This window comes from Artemia sp. Qi Xiang Cuo, chromosome 13 (assembly GCF_049724085.1).
Source record: "Artemia sp. Qi Xiang Cuo chromosome 13, ASM4972408v1, whole genome shotgun sequence".
NCBI classification, from domain to species: domain Eukaryota; kingdom Metazoa; phylum Arthropoda; class Branchiopoda; order Anostraca; family Artemiidae; genus Artemia; species Artemia sp. Qi Xiang Cuo.
The window spans coordinates 38,070,591-38,084,840 of NC_142806.1; the positions used below are offsets into that span (position 1 = coordinate 38,070,591).

Here is a 14,250-nt window from a genome sequence, read left to right on the forward strand (position 1 = left end):
GTGTGTGTGTGTGTGTGTGTGTCATTTCGTCTCTGTGTTTGAGTTGGTTCTGTGCGTCTGTGTCGTCTCTGTGCGTGTGTCGTCTCTTTGTGTGTTTCGTATCTGTGTCGTCTCTGTGCCTGTGTCGTCTGTGTGCCTGTGTCGTTTCTGTGTGTTTGTCCCCTCTGTGCATGTGTCGTCGCTGTGGGCGTTTAGTATCTGTGTGTGTGTGTTGTCTCTGTGTGTTTGTCGTCTCTGTGTGCGTTTCGTCTCTCACTATGTGGTTCGTCTCTGTGTGTGTGTCGTCTATCTATGTATGTCTTCATTATGACAGTGTCTTATCTGTGTGTGTGTCGTCTCTATCTGTCTCTTGTCTGTGTGTTTGTCGTCTCTATGTGTGTGTCGTCTCTATGTGAAAGTCGTCACTTTGAGTGTGTCGTCTCTGTATGTGTGTGTCGTCTCTGTGTGGATGTTGTCTCTGTGTGTGTGTGTTGTCTCTATGTGTTTGTCGTCTCTATGTGTGTTTCGAATCTGTGTGTGTGTGACCTCTCTCTGTGTGTGTGTCGTCTCTATGTGTGTTTGTCATTTCTGTGTGTGTGTCTCGTCTCTCTGTGTGTGTGTATAGTCTCTGTGCATGTGTCGTCTCTATGTGTCGTGTCTGTGTGTTTGTCCTCTGTGTGTGATTTGTCTCTTTGTGTCTGTCGTCTCTGTGTTTTTTTAAATTTTTTGGGTCACCTGCTGGAGACTCTGGGTGGGTGGGCGCCTCCAAAATATTGCCCCAAATTCTTCTCTCTATTTATCACTTTGTAGTGTAGAAACACCATCTCCTATCACTATACAAATAGTATATCTTAATTGCCTAAGCTCAGTTTAGAAAATCTGAGCCAATTTCCACTTTTTCAAATTTTGGGTCACTTGCCTGAGACTCTGGGCAGGTGAGGTGGGCACCTCAAAAAAAAATTTGTCCCAACTGCCACTCTCGCCTTAGAACTTATTCACAGATACCTAAAACCGTCAACGGTTAGACTGTTGCCCAAGCGGTAACCATGCCATGCTCTACACACATACCAACAATATATTTTTGTTTTTTGTTTTCCATTTTCACAATGGGGTTCCCAATCGAGCTCATGTCCATCGCTTAGCATTCAGGCCTTGATAAATAAAGCCCAGATAGTCGGACCCCAACGCTCCAATCTGAACAATGACTAAGACCCCAATTCTGAGCTAGTGAATTTCAATCATTCAGGCTGGTGGACTAAGACCCCAATTCTGAGCTAGTGAATTTCCACCATTGAGGCTTGTGGGCTGAGACCCCAATACTGAGCTAGTGAATTTCCACCATTCAGGCTGGTGGACTAAGACCCCAATAGTGAATTTCCACCATTCAGGCTGGTGGACTGAGACCCCAATACTGAGCTAGTGGATTTCCACCATTCAGGCTGGTGGACTAAGACCCCAATACTGAGCTAGTGGATTTCCACCATTCAGGCTGGTGGACTCAGACCCCAATTCTGAGCTAGTGAATTTCCACCATTCAGGCTGGTGGACTGAGACCCCAATACTGAGCTAGTGGATTTCCACCATTCAGGCTGGTGGACTAAGACCCAAATTCTGAGTTTGTGGAGGTACACCCGTCCAGTTGGTGGACTCCGACCCCCCTAGTGAGTTAGTGGATTTTCACAAGTCAGGCTGGTCGACTGGGACCCCAATTCTGAGCTAGTGGATTTAAATCATTCTGGATGATTGACTATGATTCAAATACGGAGCTCATAGATTTACACCATTTTGGCTGGTGGACTGAGACCCCACTTCTGAGCTAGTGGATTTCAACCATTCTAGCGCTTTGACTTTTCATTCCCAATTAAATTAAAAAATATGCATTTTCAACTAGAAATAAGGAGCATCGTTAAAAACTAAAACGAATGGAAATTATCCCGTGTATAAAGTTAGCTACACCCTCCGAAATACCTTGTTCTTTATGTTAGAATTTGACTTTTCATTAACAATTAAATTAAAAAATAAGCATTTTCAACTAGAAATAAGGAACATCGTTAACAACTAAGACGAATGGAAATTATTCCGTATATGAAGTAAGCTACCCCCTCCAAAATATCTTGTTCTTTATGTTAGACTTTGACTTTTCATTCCCAATTAAATTAAAAAATAAGCATTTTCAACTAGAAATAAGGAGCATCGTTAAAAAAACTAAGACGAATCGAAATTATCTTCGATTCTGAGTATTTTTGTTTTCCCTCCAAAATTGACCCCCCCTCCCCTGCCCTCAGAAATGGGGGTACGAAGGGCCTCTGAGCCTTCCCTTTGAGGCATATCCCATTTATTGTCGATTCTGAGTATTTTTGGTTTTCCCTCCAAAATTGACCCTCCCCTCCCCTGCCCTCAGAAATGGAGGAAGGAGGGGCCTCTGAGCCTTGCCCTTGAGGCAGATCCCATTTATCTTCGATTCGGTGTATTTTTGGTTTGCCCTCCAAAATTTACCCCCCCCCCTCCCCTGCCCTCAAAATTGGGGGAACGACGGGCCTCTGAGCCTTGCCCTTGAGACAGACCCCATTTATTTTCGATTCTGAGTATTTTTGGCTTTCCCTCCAAAATTGACCTCCCCCCCCTCCTCAACCCTCAGAAATGGGGGAACTAAGGGCATCTGAGCCTTGCCCTTGAGGCAGATCCCATTTATATTCGATTCTGAGCATTTTTGGTTTTCCCTCCAAAATTGGCCCCCCCTCCCCTGCCCTCAGAAAGGGGGGACCGAAGGGCCTCTGAGCCTTCCCCGTGAGGCCGATCCCATTTATTTTCGATTATGAGTATTTTTTTTTTTCCCTCCAAGATTGACCCCCTCCTCCCTTGCCCTCAGAAATGAGGGAACGAAGGGCATCTGAGCCTTCCCCTTGAGGCAGATCCCATTTATTTTCGATTCTGAGTATTTTTGGTTTTCCTTCCAAAATTGACCAACCCCCCCTCCCCTGCCCTCAGAAATGGGAGAACGAAGGGACTCTGAGCCTTCCCCTTGAGGCAGATCCTATTTATTTTCGATTCTGAGCATTTTTGGTTTTCCCTCCAAAATTGACCCCTCTCCCTCCTCTGCCCTCAGAAATGGGGGGACGAAGGGACTCTGAGCCTTCCCCTTGAGGCAGATCCTATTTATTTTCGATTCTGAGTATTTTTGATTTTCCCTCCAAAATTGACACATCAGAGGTAAAGCTAGGTCAACTCACAATGTCATTCTATCGTCGTTAGCCGTTTTCATATACTGATGTTGTTTCAAAATTATAACAAATTACCTGAGTTAACAAACCCTTCGGGGTTACCTTAACTGTTAATAAGTTTAATCCTTTTTTTCTCCACCGTCATACAATCCAATCACTAATTAGAATCATTCACACTCCTATTATTCAAAATATTAATCAATATCGTTCAAAGTGTCCAATTTGCGAATCCCTTTTTGCAAAAATGTCAAATACTCACTCTCTTTGAAAAACTAAACCAGACTATATCCACTAAACCAGATTATACCCACCAAACCAGATCCATAGGTACATGCACTGGAAAGGTGCCATGGAATAGATTATACCCACCAAACCAGATCCATAGGTACATGCACTGGAAAGGTGCCAGGGAATGTAAAGTGGGACAAATACACAGGATGGAACATAATCTACCCAAATTCCATATGTACTTACTACTGGTGATACCCATTCTTGGGGGGTGGGGGATTCCCCCCGACCTCGTGTAGCCGCCAGTGTTTGGTAGTGATCCAAAAGACTAAATCCCCAAAATAAACGACTGGTTTTAAAAAGAAGATCTACTGCTTGTTTTTGTCTTAATGCACTGATTATCTGGTGGAGAAAAAAAAAGACGATTGTTTTTGTTTACTCTTTTGCTTGAGAGACCATTTTCTTTAGTACATCTTGGAATGAGCTTTTGTTGAACCTTTTTTTTTTATTCTCATTTTAGGTTGGAATCCTGACTTTGGGGAATATCCTTGTAAATTTTCAAAGCTAAGAGTCAATCAATAATTTTGTGAATTAAACCTAGAAGAAAATATAAAGAACAAATTAAATCATATTGGCTTCCTAAGTGTCAATCACCAACATATTTCATAATAAACTATCTGTAGACAAATAATCGATCTGGATTGAGTTCTGAGTTTGGACATGTGTCATTTAGTAGAAATATTTGTAGAAACATGGTCTGAGACTATGCAAGCATTTTTTGAGAGTCCTTGTAAATCGGAAGCATATTAGAGAGAGAGAGAGGTTACATTCAAACTTAATAGTTGAGTTAGATACATTCTCAAACCCCTTCGATGCTTTTTTATCTTCATAATTGTATAGTATATTGTAAATGGTTAAATTCTACTATTTTGTCTTCAGTGAGGATTTGTGTGTTTGGGTGTTTTAACAGTCTTGAAGTTTTGACTTATTTTATCTTGTCTTAAATGCATTTGTGGGTGTAATTGTGTTTCTAAGTTAACTTTGGACTATTTAAATCAAATTGATTAGCCTTCCCTTTTTATAAATTTATCTGTCACCGCGAAGCCAGGTTTCTAATAATTGTTTACTTGGTCAAATTATTAATAAAACTAAACATGAGAAAAAACACAGATGAAAATTATTCGAAATGTTTGCTTTACCAATCAGATTATTTTATTTCTTTTCAGGAGTTTGCAGTATATTGTCCGTGCTGGTTTCATTCTTTTACTTCTAATATTTGCGGCTAAGGCACACGTCCGAAATTGGGATTGGGAGACAGAAGAATCAGTTTTTGCCTCTGGCCTGCGGGTCAACCAAAGAAATGCTAAGTTGTATAATAATGTTGGACACGCCCTCGAAAGCCAAAAGAAGTATAGAGAGGCATTGGAATATTTCGTACAAGCTGTGCGGTAAGTCACATAAAATAAGTCATCGTTAGGAGTTTACCTTATTTTAATTATAGTAAGATATTCTGGTTGTCCTTTCTATTTTTAATTAGATTGCCTTTGGTTTTCAGTAACGTATGCCTGTGGTTTTCTTTTGTTGACTAATGGTTGTTTGGTATAAGCTTACCATAAAAATGGTATGTTTTCTGTTTCGTAAAAACACTTGCAGGCTTTATTCAACTTATAATTTAAGGCTGGCCAAACTGTGGCTCACAAGACACAAAAGTTTGTTGCTGTTTAATCATGTCTCTATTTAAGACATTTTAGCTCACCAGATTTTCTGTCACTCAAAGTTAAGTCATTAAAAGTTAATTAACTAGGCTAAACGAAAGTTCTGCGACCCATGGCTAATAGTAACAAAAGTTTTTTGCCCATTTTCGGGCGAAAGAATTTTTTTTCTCAAGTATTTTCAGTGCAGAGGGGTTCTCTTTGCCCAATAGCTTGAAGGCATCGAGCTTTCAGGCAAAAATTGCTGGTGAAAAAAACTTTGGGTGAACCAGCATTTTGGAGAGAGAAATGGTTTTTCACTCTTGTTCCTTTCTCTAAGAATAATATTTTAATTCTCTTTCCCTTCCAAAAGACTACCAGATGCTTGAACTCAATCTCCCTAGTCACTCCCGAGATACGCTATTTTGGTAATCTGGGTGAATATACTGTTTCTGTTTATTTACCTTACTACTTCATCATGACAAGATTCAAAGTTCCACTGGGGCTAATAGTGCCGAAACATTTAGGTGGATTAGATATCTACATTTTCGGGCACACATCTCCCTAAAATACAAAATACAAAGTTTTCTCGCCCCTCCACTCCACCTCCCCTACCGTTACGCTCCAAAGTTTCAGCTTGATCCCCACCTGTCATTCAAATATGCTGCTGCTTTGCCATTTTGATTACCAGGTCTCTTCATTTACCTCTTCGTCCCTCCAAGTCGAAATTCAAGGTTCGCTTGGCTCTCCTGCCCCCAGTACCCCCTGAGAATTCAAACTCGTTCCCCTAAGGTGTTTCCAAGATAATGTATTTTGTTAACCTGGGTATATATGGTTTCTGTCGGTCTATCTCACTACTTCATCCGTTAGATTCTAGTCAAATAGTCTTATTGTTCCTAAATTTTGGAGACCAAATTCCTCTAACCCCGTCCACCATCATTCTCTGAAATTTTCAACTTGGTCCCCCTAGCTGTTCCCAAGATTTTGCAAATGTGCTATTTTGATCACCGGGCAACACACAGTGTCGTTTATATGCCTTGCTGCTTAACCTTGAATGGAGTATAGGTCCAGTAGAGGTTTATCATGGGCAGCGCAGTAGCGCTGCCTAAGTAAAGAACGATGTTGGCACAATGTATTATTCATTTTTTTTTCCTTTAGACCAGGGCACTTCTTATTGAAGGAGTTGTCGTAGAAACTTAGAAAAGGGCTCATTCGATTGGAAATAGAAAGGACTAGTGCCTTTTTTAATAGTTGAAAGTGATTGGAGAGCAACTAACGCCCCTCTCACGCGCACCATTCCCCCAAACACATTAAATCAAAATTTTTAGATAGTCATCTTTTTAAAGTAGTTGAAAGTTCTGAAAATTTGGTCTTTGAGGATGACAACCCCCTCACAGCCCTCAGGGTAAGGGTTGTAATTTATGCCCTGGCGGCATATAAGGTTTTTATAGAAAGTGTTGTAGTAGAAACTCAAAAAGGGCTCATTCGATTGGAAATTGAAAGGGCTAATGCCATTTTAAATTGTCAAAAGGAATTCGAAGGCTTGACATTTTTATAGTAAAAGTTGATGTGGGTACAATGTTCTATTATTTTTTTTTCTCTTTTTTTTTGTTTAGACCCGAGCAATTCGTATCGAAGGAGTTGTCGTAGGAACTTAAAAAGGCTCATTTGATTTAAAATAGAAAGGGCTAGTGCCTTTTTTAATAGTCGAAAGTGATTGGAGGGCAACTAGTCCCCCTCCCACGCTCAACCTCCCATTTACCCATTATGTATAAAACTAACTGTTGCCTTAAGATTAAATAAAAATGCACTGTTCAACATATATATTGCTTTCAATAGGTTGCAAGTGACGTTTAAGCCGTTTAGAGGTATTGAGACGGGTGGGGAGTAGCACCATTCCTTTCTGTATACCTTGATTAGGTTTACCCCAAAAAAATATTTCTTCTTTTTTTGTGTTGTTGTTGACAAATAATAAACTCACTTCTCGATATGCAAATCGTTTTCATTAAAGTGCAAACTACGCTATGTCCTTTAGAAGGCTTATGGGGTGGTAGCTCTGCTCCTGTTTGTGGTAGTTGCTGTTCAGTCTAGGGTTTATTTATTTATCCATAGCAATCGCCGTTATCGTTGTGTTTAATGTTATTATTCATTTTACTTTCTGTTCGTTGTCATGCATTCATTGACAACAATTTCTGTTCGTTTTAGGTTTGATTTACTATCGGACTTTATTTCCGCTAGTTTTTGGCTTTAATATGGCTCTACTCGATTGGTTTTGAACAACGGCATACAGCGGATACGGCATGTTTATCCAAGTTTAGTGGTATCATGCATACGTCTCGGCGTCTGTTAATTGAAACAGTGACCCGAAAATTAAACAGCTCTTGTTCAACTTGAGGGTTCCGTAACTCAGTCTTGGTCGAGAGTTCATTGTGTAAACACCTTGTCTTTGGATATTAACCTTTTAATAAAGTAAGATTTCAACCTGTGTAATTCCCTACAGACATCTATAATCGGCTTATTTTATTTATTTGCTATTGTCATTTTTGCTGCCTGAATTTAAATTCTCTTGGGACCTAATTAGTAGAGATGACTCAGACAGTAAGATTTAATTATCTTAGAGGTGGAAGGTGTGCTAGAATTTTACATTGCAGTGTTGCCACCTTCTTTACTGATTGAAAATAAGCCAAAATTCCAAAGTAGTTTCCGGAACTGAACAGGCAATTACGCTGCGATAAAGGTGACAGGAGAGAAGTAAGCAGAAGAGGGGTGAGAGAGTTGTCTGCAAGTTCATGGCTGTTGCAAGATTCGTTCCAACGGGCACTACCCCTGAAGAGATAATTGCCGGTAACCCCAATGTCACAGAAGCTAAAAGATATGGGACTTCACGGACAGTTCGACTTGCGTTTGCTGATGCATCATCACGTGACAGGGCTATACGGCAAGGTAACTATGTTGAGTACACCCATCTCAAAGTAACGGCGTTTAAAGAAATCCCTTAAAGGTGCTTCAAGTGTCAGTCGTTCGAACACTTGGCCCGAGAATGCAGCAACCAACCTTGCTGCCCCTGCTGTGCAGGCCCCCATGAATCGACAAGAGAAGCCCCGTGTCAATCGAACAGTGTTAGGTGTGCCCTCTGCCCCAACGGAAAGAACGAGCACCCAAGCTACAGCCTCTTCTGCCCAGCTGTAAGAAAAGCTATGAACAAAGCGCCTCAGCTTCGAAAATGAGCAAGCTAAAGGTCTTTTGCCGAAACATCTACGGTCATAACGCTGGGAAAATAGACTATCTAAGTGGGATCTGCTCCGATTATAATGTAATTTGTGTGCAAGAGCATCTGCTTACCAAGGACAATTTTGCTCTGTTCCAGTCCTTTCCGCGCAAATCCATTTTCATACATGAAGCTAAACGACAATTTACGCGAGGAAGACCTAGCGGCGGCACCGCTGTTTTAGTGGACGACCAGATCCCCTGTAGGCTGTATAAGTCCTGCGACTATTACACTTTTGTGGAATTTGTTGGGCCGTCTAACTTTTTCCTAATCAATGTATATCTTCCAACAAACCTGAATAACGATCGTTCTGAGAAACGCTATGCCGAAGCGTGTAGTCGTTTAAGCAGACTCGTGTGCGGAATTGGCAACAGACGTTTTCTAATCTGTGGGGATTTCCAGTGCAACCCATCTGTACCTGGTAAACTAGCAGACATTCTTCTAGCAGCATTACCACACGGGGTATCTGTTTGTGACAAAGATCAGCAGTTTACCTATATACACAATAGTGGATCTACGAGTAACATTGACCACGTGGTAACAAACTTCCTACTCATGGAAAGGGTCGGTGTTGATTCCGACCATACCTGCAGGGATCATTTGGGTCTATCCTTCTGTATCCCATTTCAGTCGGCCGCCACCAGAGCAGCTAATACACACTTTACAAAAGCTGAGTGGAAAAAGACACCGTGCTTTATCAATACACCTGTGACACAATCTTGAGTAAAATTAAAGCGCCGTATCAGCTGTTACTGCACGGTGTATAAAACCCGGTCGCATTAAACTTCTACTGTGAGGAAATTTGCCACGCCCTGAAAACCGCAGAAAAGATAGCCGTCCCTAGCCGGAAGGTCCGTCCTGGTTCTCAGAAACCAGGGTGGGTAAGTGTCCTTTAGTAAAACAAGCGAAAAAAACGAGCAAAATGGTGGTACAATATTTGGAAAGAGTTCGACAAGCCCCGATCAGGGCTGATATTCCAGTTGTTTCGAAGCACAAAGAAGAATTATCTTAATCTAACTGAAAAATAAAAAAGTGAAGAAGCTGATAAAGTTTCTGAACAGGCGGCAAAGGATCCGAATGTAATGTGGAAGCTCTTGAAAAGATCTCAAACTAGTGCTAAAACGTGCTCCTCTGATATTCCGGAGGATTAATGGGTGAAGCATTACTCTGCAGTGTTCATTTCCAAAGACCCTAGCCTAGAGCAGGATTGTAACAAATGTCTAGATGAAGAACTCAAAACCGTATTAAAAGTGCGAAATACCTTAGTCATAACAAAATCCGCTGTAGTGAAAATAGTGAGTAAGTAAAAACGCGGAAAAGCACCTGGTCTTGACGGGATATGTCTGGATAACTTACGGCACGGTACAGACCTATTATTTGAATACGTCTCTCTCCTGCTCCTGATGTTTGTCAATACTGGAATGGTTCCCGATTCATTTTGCGCCGGAGTACTCTTAAATATCCCCAAAAAGGGAAAAAACCCAAACCTGTGCAAACGATAAAGACCAATTACCGTGTCTAGTGTTCTAAGTAAAGTCCTGGAGCTACTTCTGCTTCCCCAAATTTTGGGAAAGTATAGACTAGATTACCGGCAGTTTGGGTTCCGCCGAAATCTGAGTTGCGCGTTTATGCATAGATTGCTAAAGAAAGCTATCGATAAAGCCCATAGACTGGAGTCTTCCCTCCTCATGTGCAGTGTAGATATTTCGGCTGCCTTTGACTCGGTTGTGCAGTCCCAGGTACTTCTAAAGTTACTTGAATGTGGGGTTAGTGTATATGTTGTAGCACTTCTGTCGTATTGGTATTCGAAGAGTTTTGTGAAAGTTAAACTGGCCGGGGGTCTTCTGAGTAGACCGATCAGACTCTTCCGAGGTCTTCGACAAGGCTCTGTTTTAAGCCCTATCCTGTTTAACACCCTGACATCTGGAATAACAAAAAATATTACCGGAGGGTTTAGCATCAATCTCTGCGACCTTAGCCTACTTTCGTACGCGGATGACCTGCTAATACTAAGTTGCAATCTTGTTTTTCTGCAAGAGAATATTGACCGCCTGATTACTAGATATGAAAGTATTGGTTTACGAGTTAACGCACTTAAAGACTGAGTTTCTGGAATTTACTTCTTCGGCAAGAAAGCAACTATGCAGTGAAAATACATATGTACAGGTGGGACGAGCGGAAATTTTTCCGGGAAACTCTATGAAGTATCTGGGAATAACGTACGGTCAAGATATAAGAAGTTCACGTTTATTGATAATAGATAAAATATCCAAAAGTATTCGATCAAGTTACGGCAAACTTGTCTCTTTGAAGTTTAGCCTGAACAGGAAGATTCTTTCAAAGCTTTATGCAGCACTTGTTCTCCCTCACCTGCTGTATGTATCGCCATTGTGTTCATCCAAACTGATAGACTAAAACTCCGGTCAGTCTATTGCAAGTATCTAAAGTTTTTACTTAGATATCCGCTCTGTGAAAGAAACACATTCATCCTGTGTTCCCAAAATATGGTTGACCCGACTGACATTATGCCATCCTCCGAAAGAAACGCCGAAAAAGGGCAATGGAAACTTTGTGCGAATTTCTGCCCCTACACCTTATCTACGAGTGCGAATGAAGAAGTTGTTGTTTGAGTTTATTCTTTGGTGTTGAAGTGTTTTTGTTTTTTCTTTTGTCCTTTTCCTTACTCCGCTTTCCTCTTTTTGGATGAGCGGGCACAAATAAATTATTATTATTATTATTATAAAAATGGGCTTTAATTGAATAAAATCAACATAAACTGTCTAAACAAATTGTTCGGCTTAAAAACATTTACAAGCTTGTATGAATTTTATTAAAGTTGCTAATATCGTTTTCTCGAACAAAGCAAAGAGAATTTTTGTATAAAAAATCATTTAAAAAATAGCGAGAGCATAAGAAAAAAAGTGAATCTAAACAAATGATAAGCCATTGTGAGTCTCCCGAATCAGGTGAACCACATTTAAGTTCTCTAATATATCCGTTTCTTTAAACAAACGAAATTTCTTTAACATTGAAGAGATAGCCAAGTCACTTGGACTGCTTTCGCCCCTTAAATGAAAATCTTTCTCCTGCAAAAACATTTTTTTTAAAATTAATTGTGAACAAAGCTATCTGCTTTGAAAAATTAAAACGTTACTATTCTTAAGCTTTTCATTGCCTAATATTTAGCTCAGTGAGCCTTTTATGTAGGGATCCGTTCAAGGTACTGCTTTTTTAACGTACTCCTCGATCATTAACCAAATAGTGTTTCAAAAATTAGCATGTGGTATTCAATAAGTAGGAGTATTTCATTGTCAATGGAAGCCCAACTTTTTCGCCAAAGACATATTTTTAATTGCAAATTGAAACTCTACTTAAAACTTTTACTAAAAATTTTGATTGCTCCTCAAGTCTATCTTGAGAAGTTTTGAAAATGGAATAAAAGCAGTGGCTTTGTGAATGGTTTCTATGAAAGAAATAAAAGTCAATGGGGATAAGTTTTCATTTGATTGACATATTTGACTAAGTTAGCTATTATAATTGGTTTCTATTTTCTCCCAGTCTTATCTTTGACTTTTGATCCTGACCCACCAGAATTTACGGAAAGGTAAGCGATTGTATCAGTTATATAAGCAGGGGATGTTGCATTCGGTAATTGCCCCTACCCCCTCACTTCGGTCTCAAGACTTGACCAATTATCAAATCAATCTTACGTTGTCTGTTTTAATTTCATTGACCCCATACCAAAAAAAATCTCCCCTCACACGGAAAGAAATTTCGCATGTGTGCTTGGATAGCATAGCGAAGCAGTGAATGTTGACGCATTGGCGGATCCAGGGGGATGAGGGGGGCACGTGCCCTCTAAAATAGTCTAAAGTAGTGTAATCTACTTAATTAACGCAAGTTTGCGTTAATTAAACTTGCTCCTAACGCAACTTTATCGGATCAATCTATTTTGTGCCCCTCCCCCCCCCTTAAAAAATTCCTGGATCCGCCGCTGTGTTGACGTGGCTGTATTTTGGAGATGGGAAGGGTGATAATAGAGACTCAACAACATTTTATCAAGTGCTGGTATTTTTGGCAAAATTCCTATATGTCTGCTTGAAATATAGGCAGAAGTAAAGATTTCATTGCGAAAATATAGTGCGTATACTACGATCGAAAGTTTGTAAAATTATTGAGTGATCTCAAATGCAATTAAATGCTAGACAATATACTAATCCACTCTTGCGAACGGGTTAATTTATTCCCATGGTCCCCATAGTTACAACACTGGCAGAATTCTAATTTTTTATTCATAATATTTGGACTTTTCTAGTCGTAGGAACTTCTTTAAACATAAATGGATTCCAAAATCTTGCATTATATGGTTTTCCATCTTCATAGTGGCAGCCAACTTTAATTACACCTTCTCGGTTGCCCCATAAAGCTTAATAGTTCCATATTACATTCTCAAAGATTCATCATCCAATGCTAAATACCAGATCACGTAGTATACTTATACTGAGAACAAAAGGAAATTAATGCTGCTTTATATACGATGCTTCAGCTGATGGTTTATGGTCAAGTGAAGACTGTCGTATATGAATGGAAATAATGGATTGGTTGCAATGATTTGAAAAGGTATATCACAAGACATAACTGTCTTATGAGAGTGGAAAAACTAATATATACGTTTCAGTATATATGAACAGTTTTCTTTTTTCTGTTCTAAACAACGTTAAAAAACTGTTTTTCTTTATCACTTATTGTCCCTGAACGCATCCTTCCTTTGATAAATTTTTCAGAAAAGCAGTCCATACTATCTTTTTCATCTTATTTTTTCTCTTTCTCACCCACTGATCTTTTGGGCCCAAAAATGGAAATATGACGCGGAAATAGTAGTCTCCGTTCCATGCAGTTCTTACAACAATATGATGTGGGTTACCGCCCCATAAATCCCCGATTTCTTGCAATTCGGTTGTATTTATCAATTACTATAAATTGGTGGTAGCGTTCCACTTTTTCAGTTGTTGTGCTTAAGAATTAAAAGGTCGGATTGCAATTAAGATTTTGGACAAAATTGGAATGCAGAGTCAATATTTTCGATAAACAGCAATCTTGTTGAATAAGTCTTCACTAATATTTTCACCACAGATTCTACGGTGGACGGAAAAGGATATTATTATTCATGGATTTAAATTCTGCGTGACTTTTAAGCTTTTACGGGGCTGAAGCCATCACGGTCTGTACAACAGGAGTTTTCTTATATTTACCTGAGTTGTATACGTATGTTTAAATACATTGAAAGATTGCATATAAATAGATAAAGAGATATATTACCATTTAAAATCGCTGAAAACAAAGCTCCTGGTAGCACTTGCCAGCCCTTCCTCCACGAGAAATATCCTGGAGAGGTTATGATCCTTACCTTTTCCACCTCTGTGCCGCTAAGCATGTAAATCTAACATGTTATGCCACATGGAAAAACATTATCGCAATGGAAGGGGCACTATTACCCCCTGCGATTCGGGGAAGGGAAACGTTAGTTATCACTTATCAAAGCATGAAAAAGTTGAACTTGAGCGTAAAGAAACTTCATTTGTTTGCATTTGCTTTAAATAAAGAAAAAATCAGCTCAAATGTTTTAAAATGCAAATGTTAAATCAAACACTGGAAACTACCAGCTATTTATATAGTTTGTTTTGAAAAATATTAAAGTAAAGAATAAAGCAAAGTTAAGCTTAAGGACTTGGAGGCTGATTGGGTGACCTCCTGCCTCACATAAGATTATTTCTGTTCCTGGTTTAACGTTGCTCTTTACTTTTTTTTAAATGCTCTAATTATGGGATATGATATTGAATTCAGACCTTCAATTGGTACGTCA

General features: G+C 39.6%; 1 protein-coding gene across 2 annotated transcripts in view; it reads left to right on the forward strand.

Moving 5' to 3' along the window:
- Positions 1–14,250, forward strand: part of Tmtc3 (Transmembrane O-mannosyltransferase targeting cadherins 3) — a 586,368-nt gene that overhangs the window by 487,227 nt on the left and 84,891 nt on the right. For both annotated transcript variants that reach the window (XM_089099383.1, XM_089099384.1), the window contains exon 10: positions 4,655–4,876. In XM_089099383.1, the coding sequence (XP_088955509.1) occupies positions 4,655–4,876 (222 nt within the window). The remainder of the gene's footprint in view (positions 1–4,654; positions 4,877–14,250) is intronic.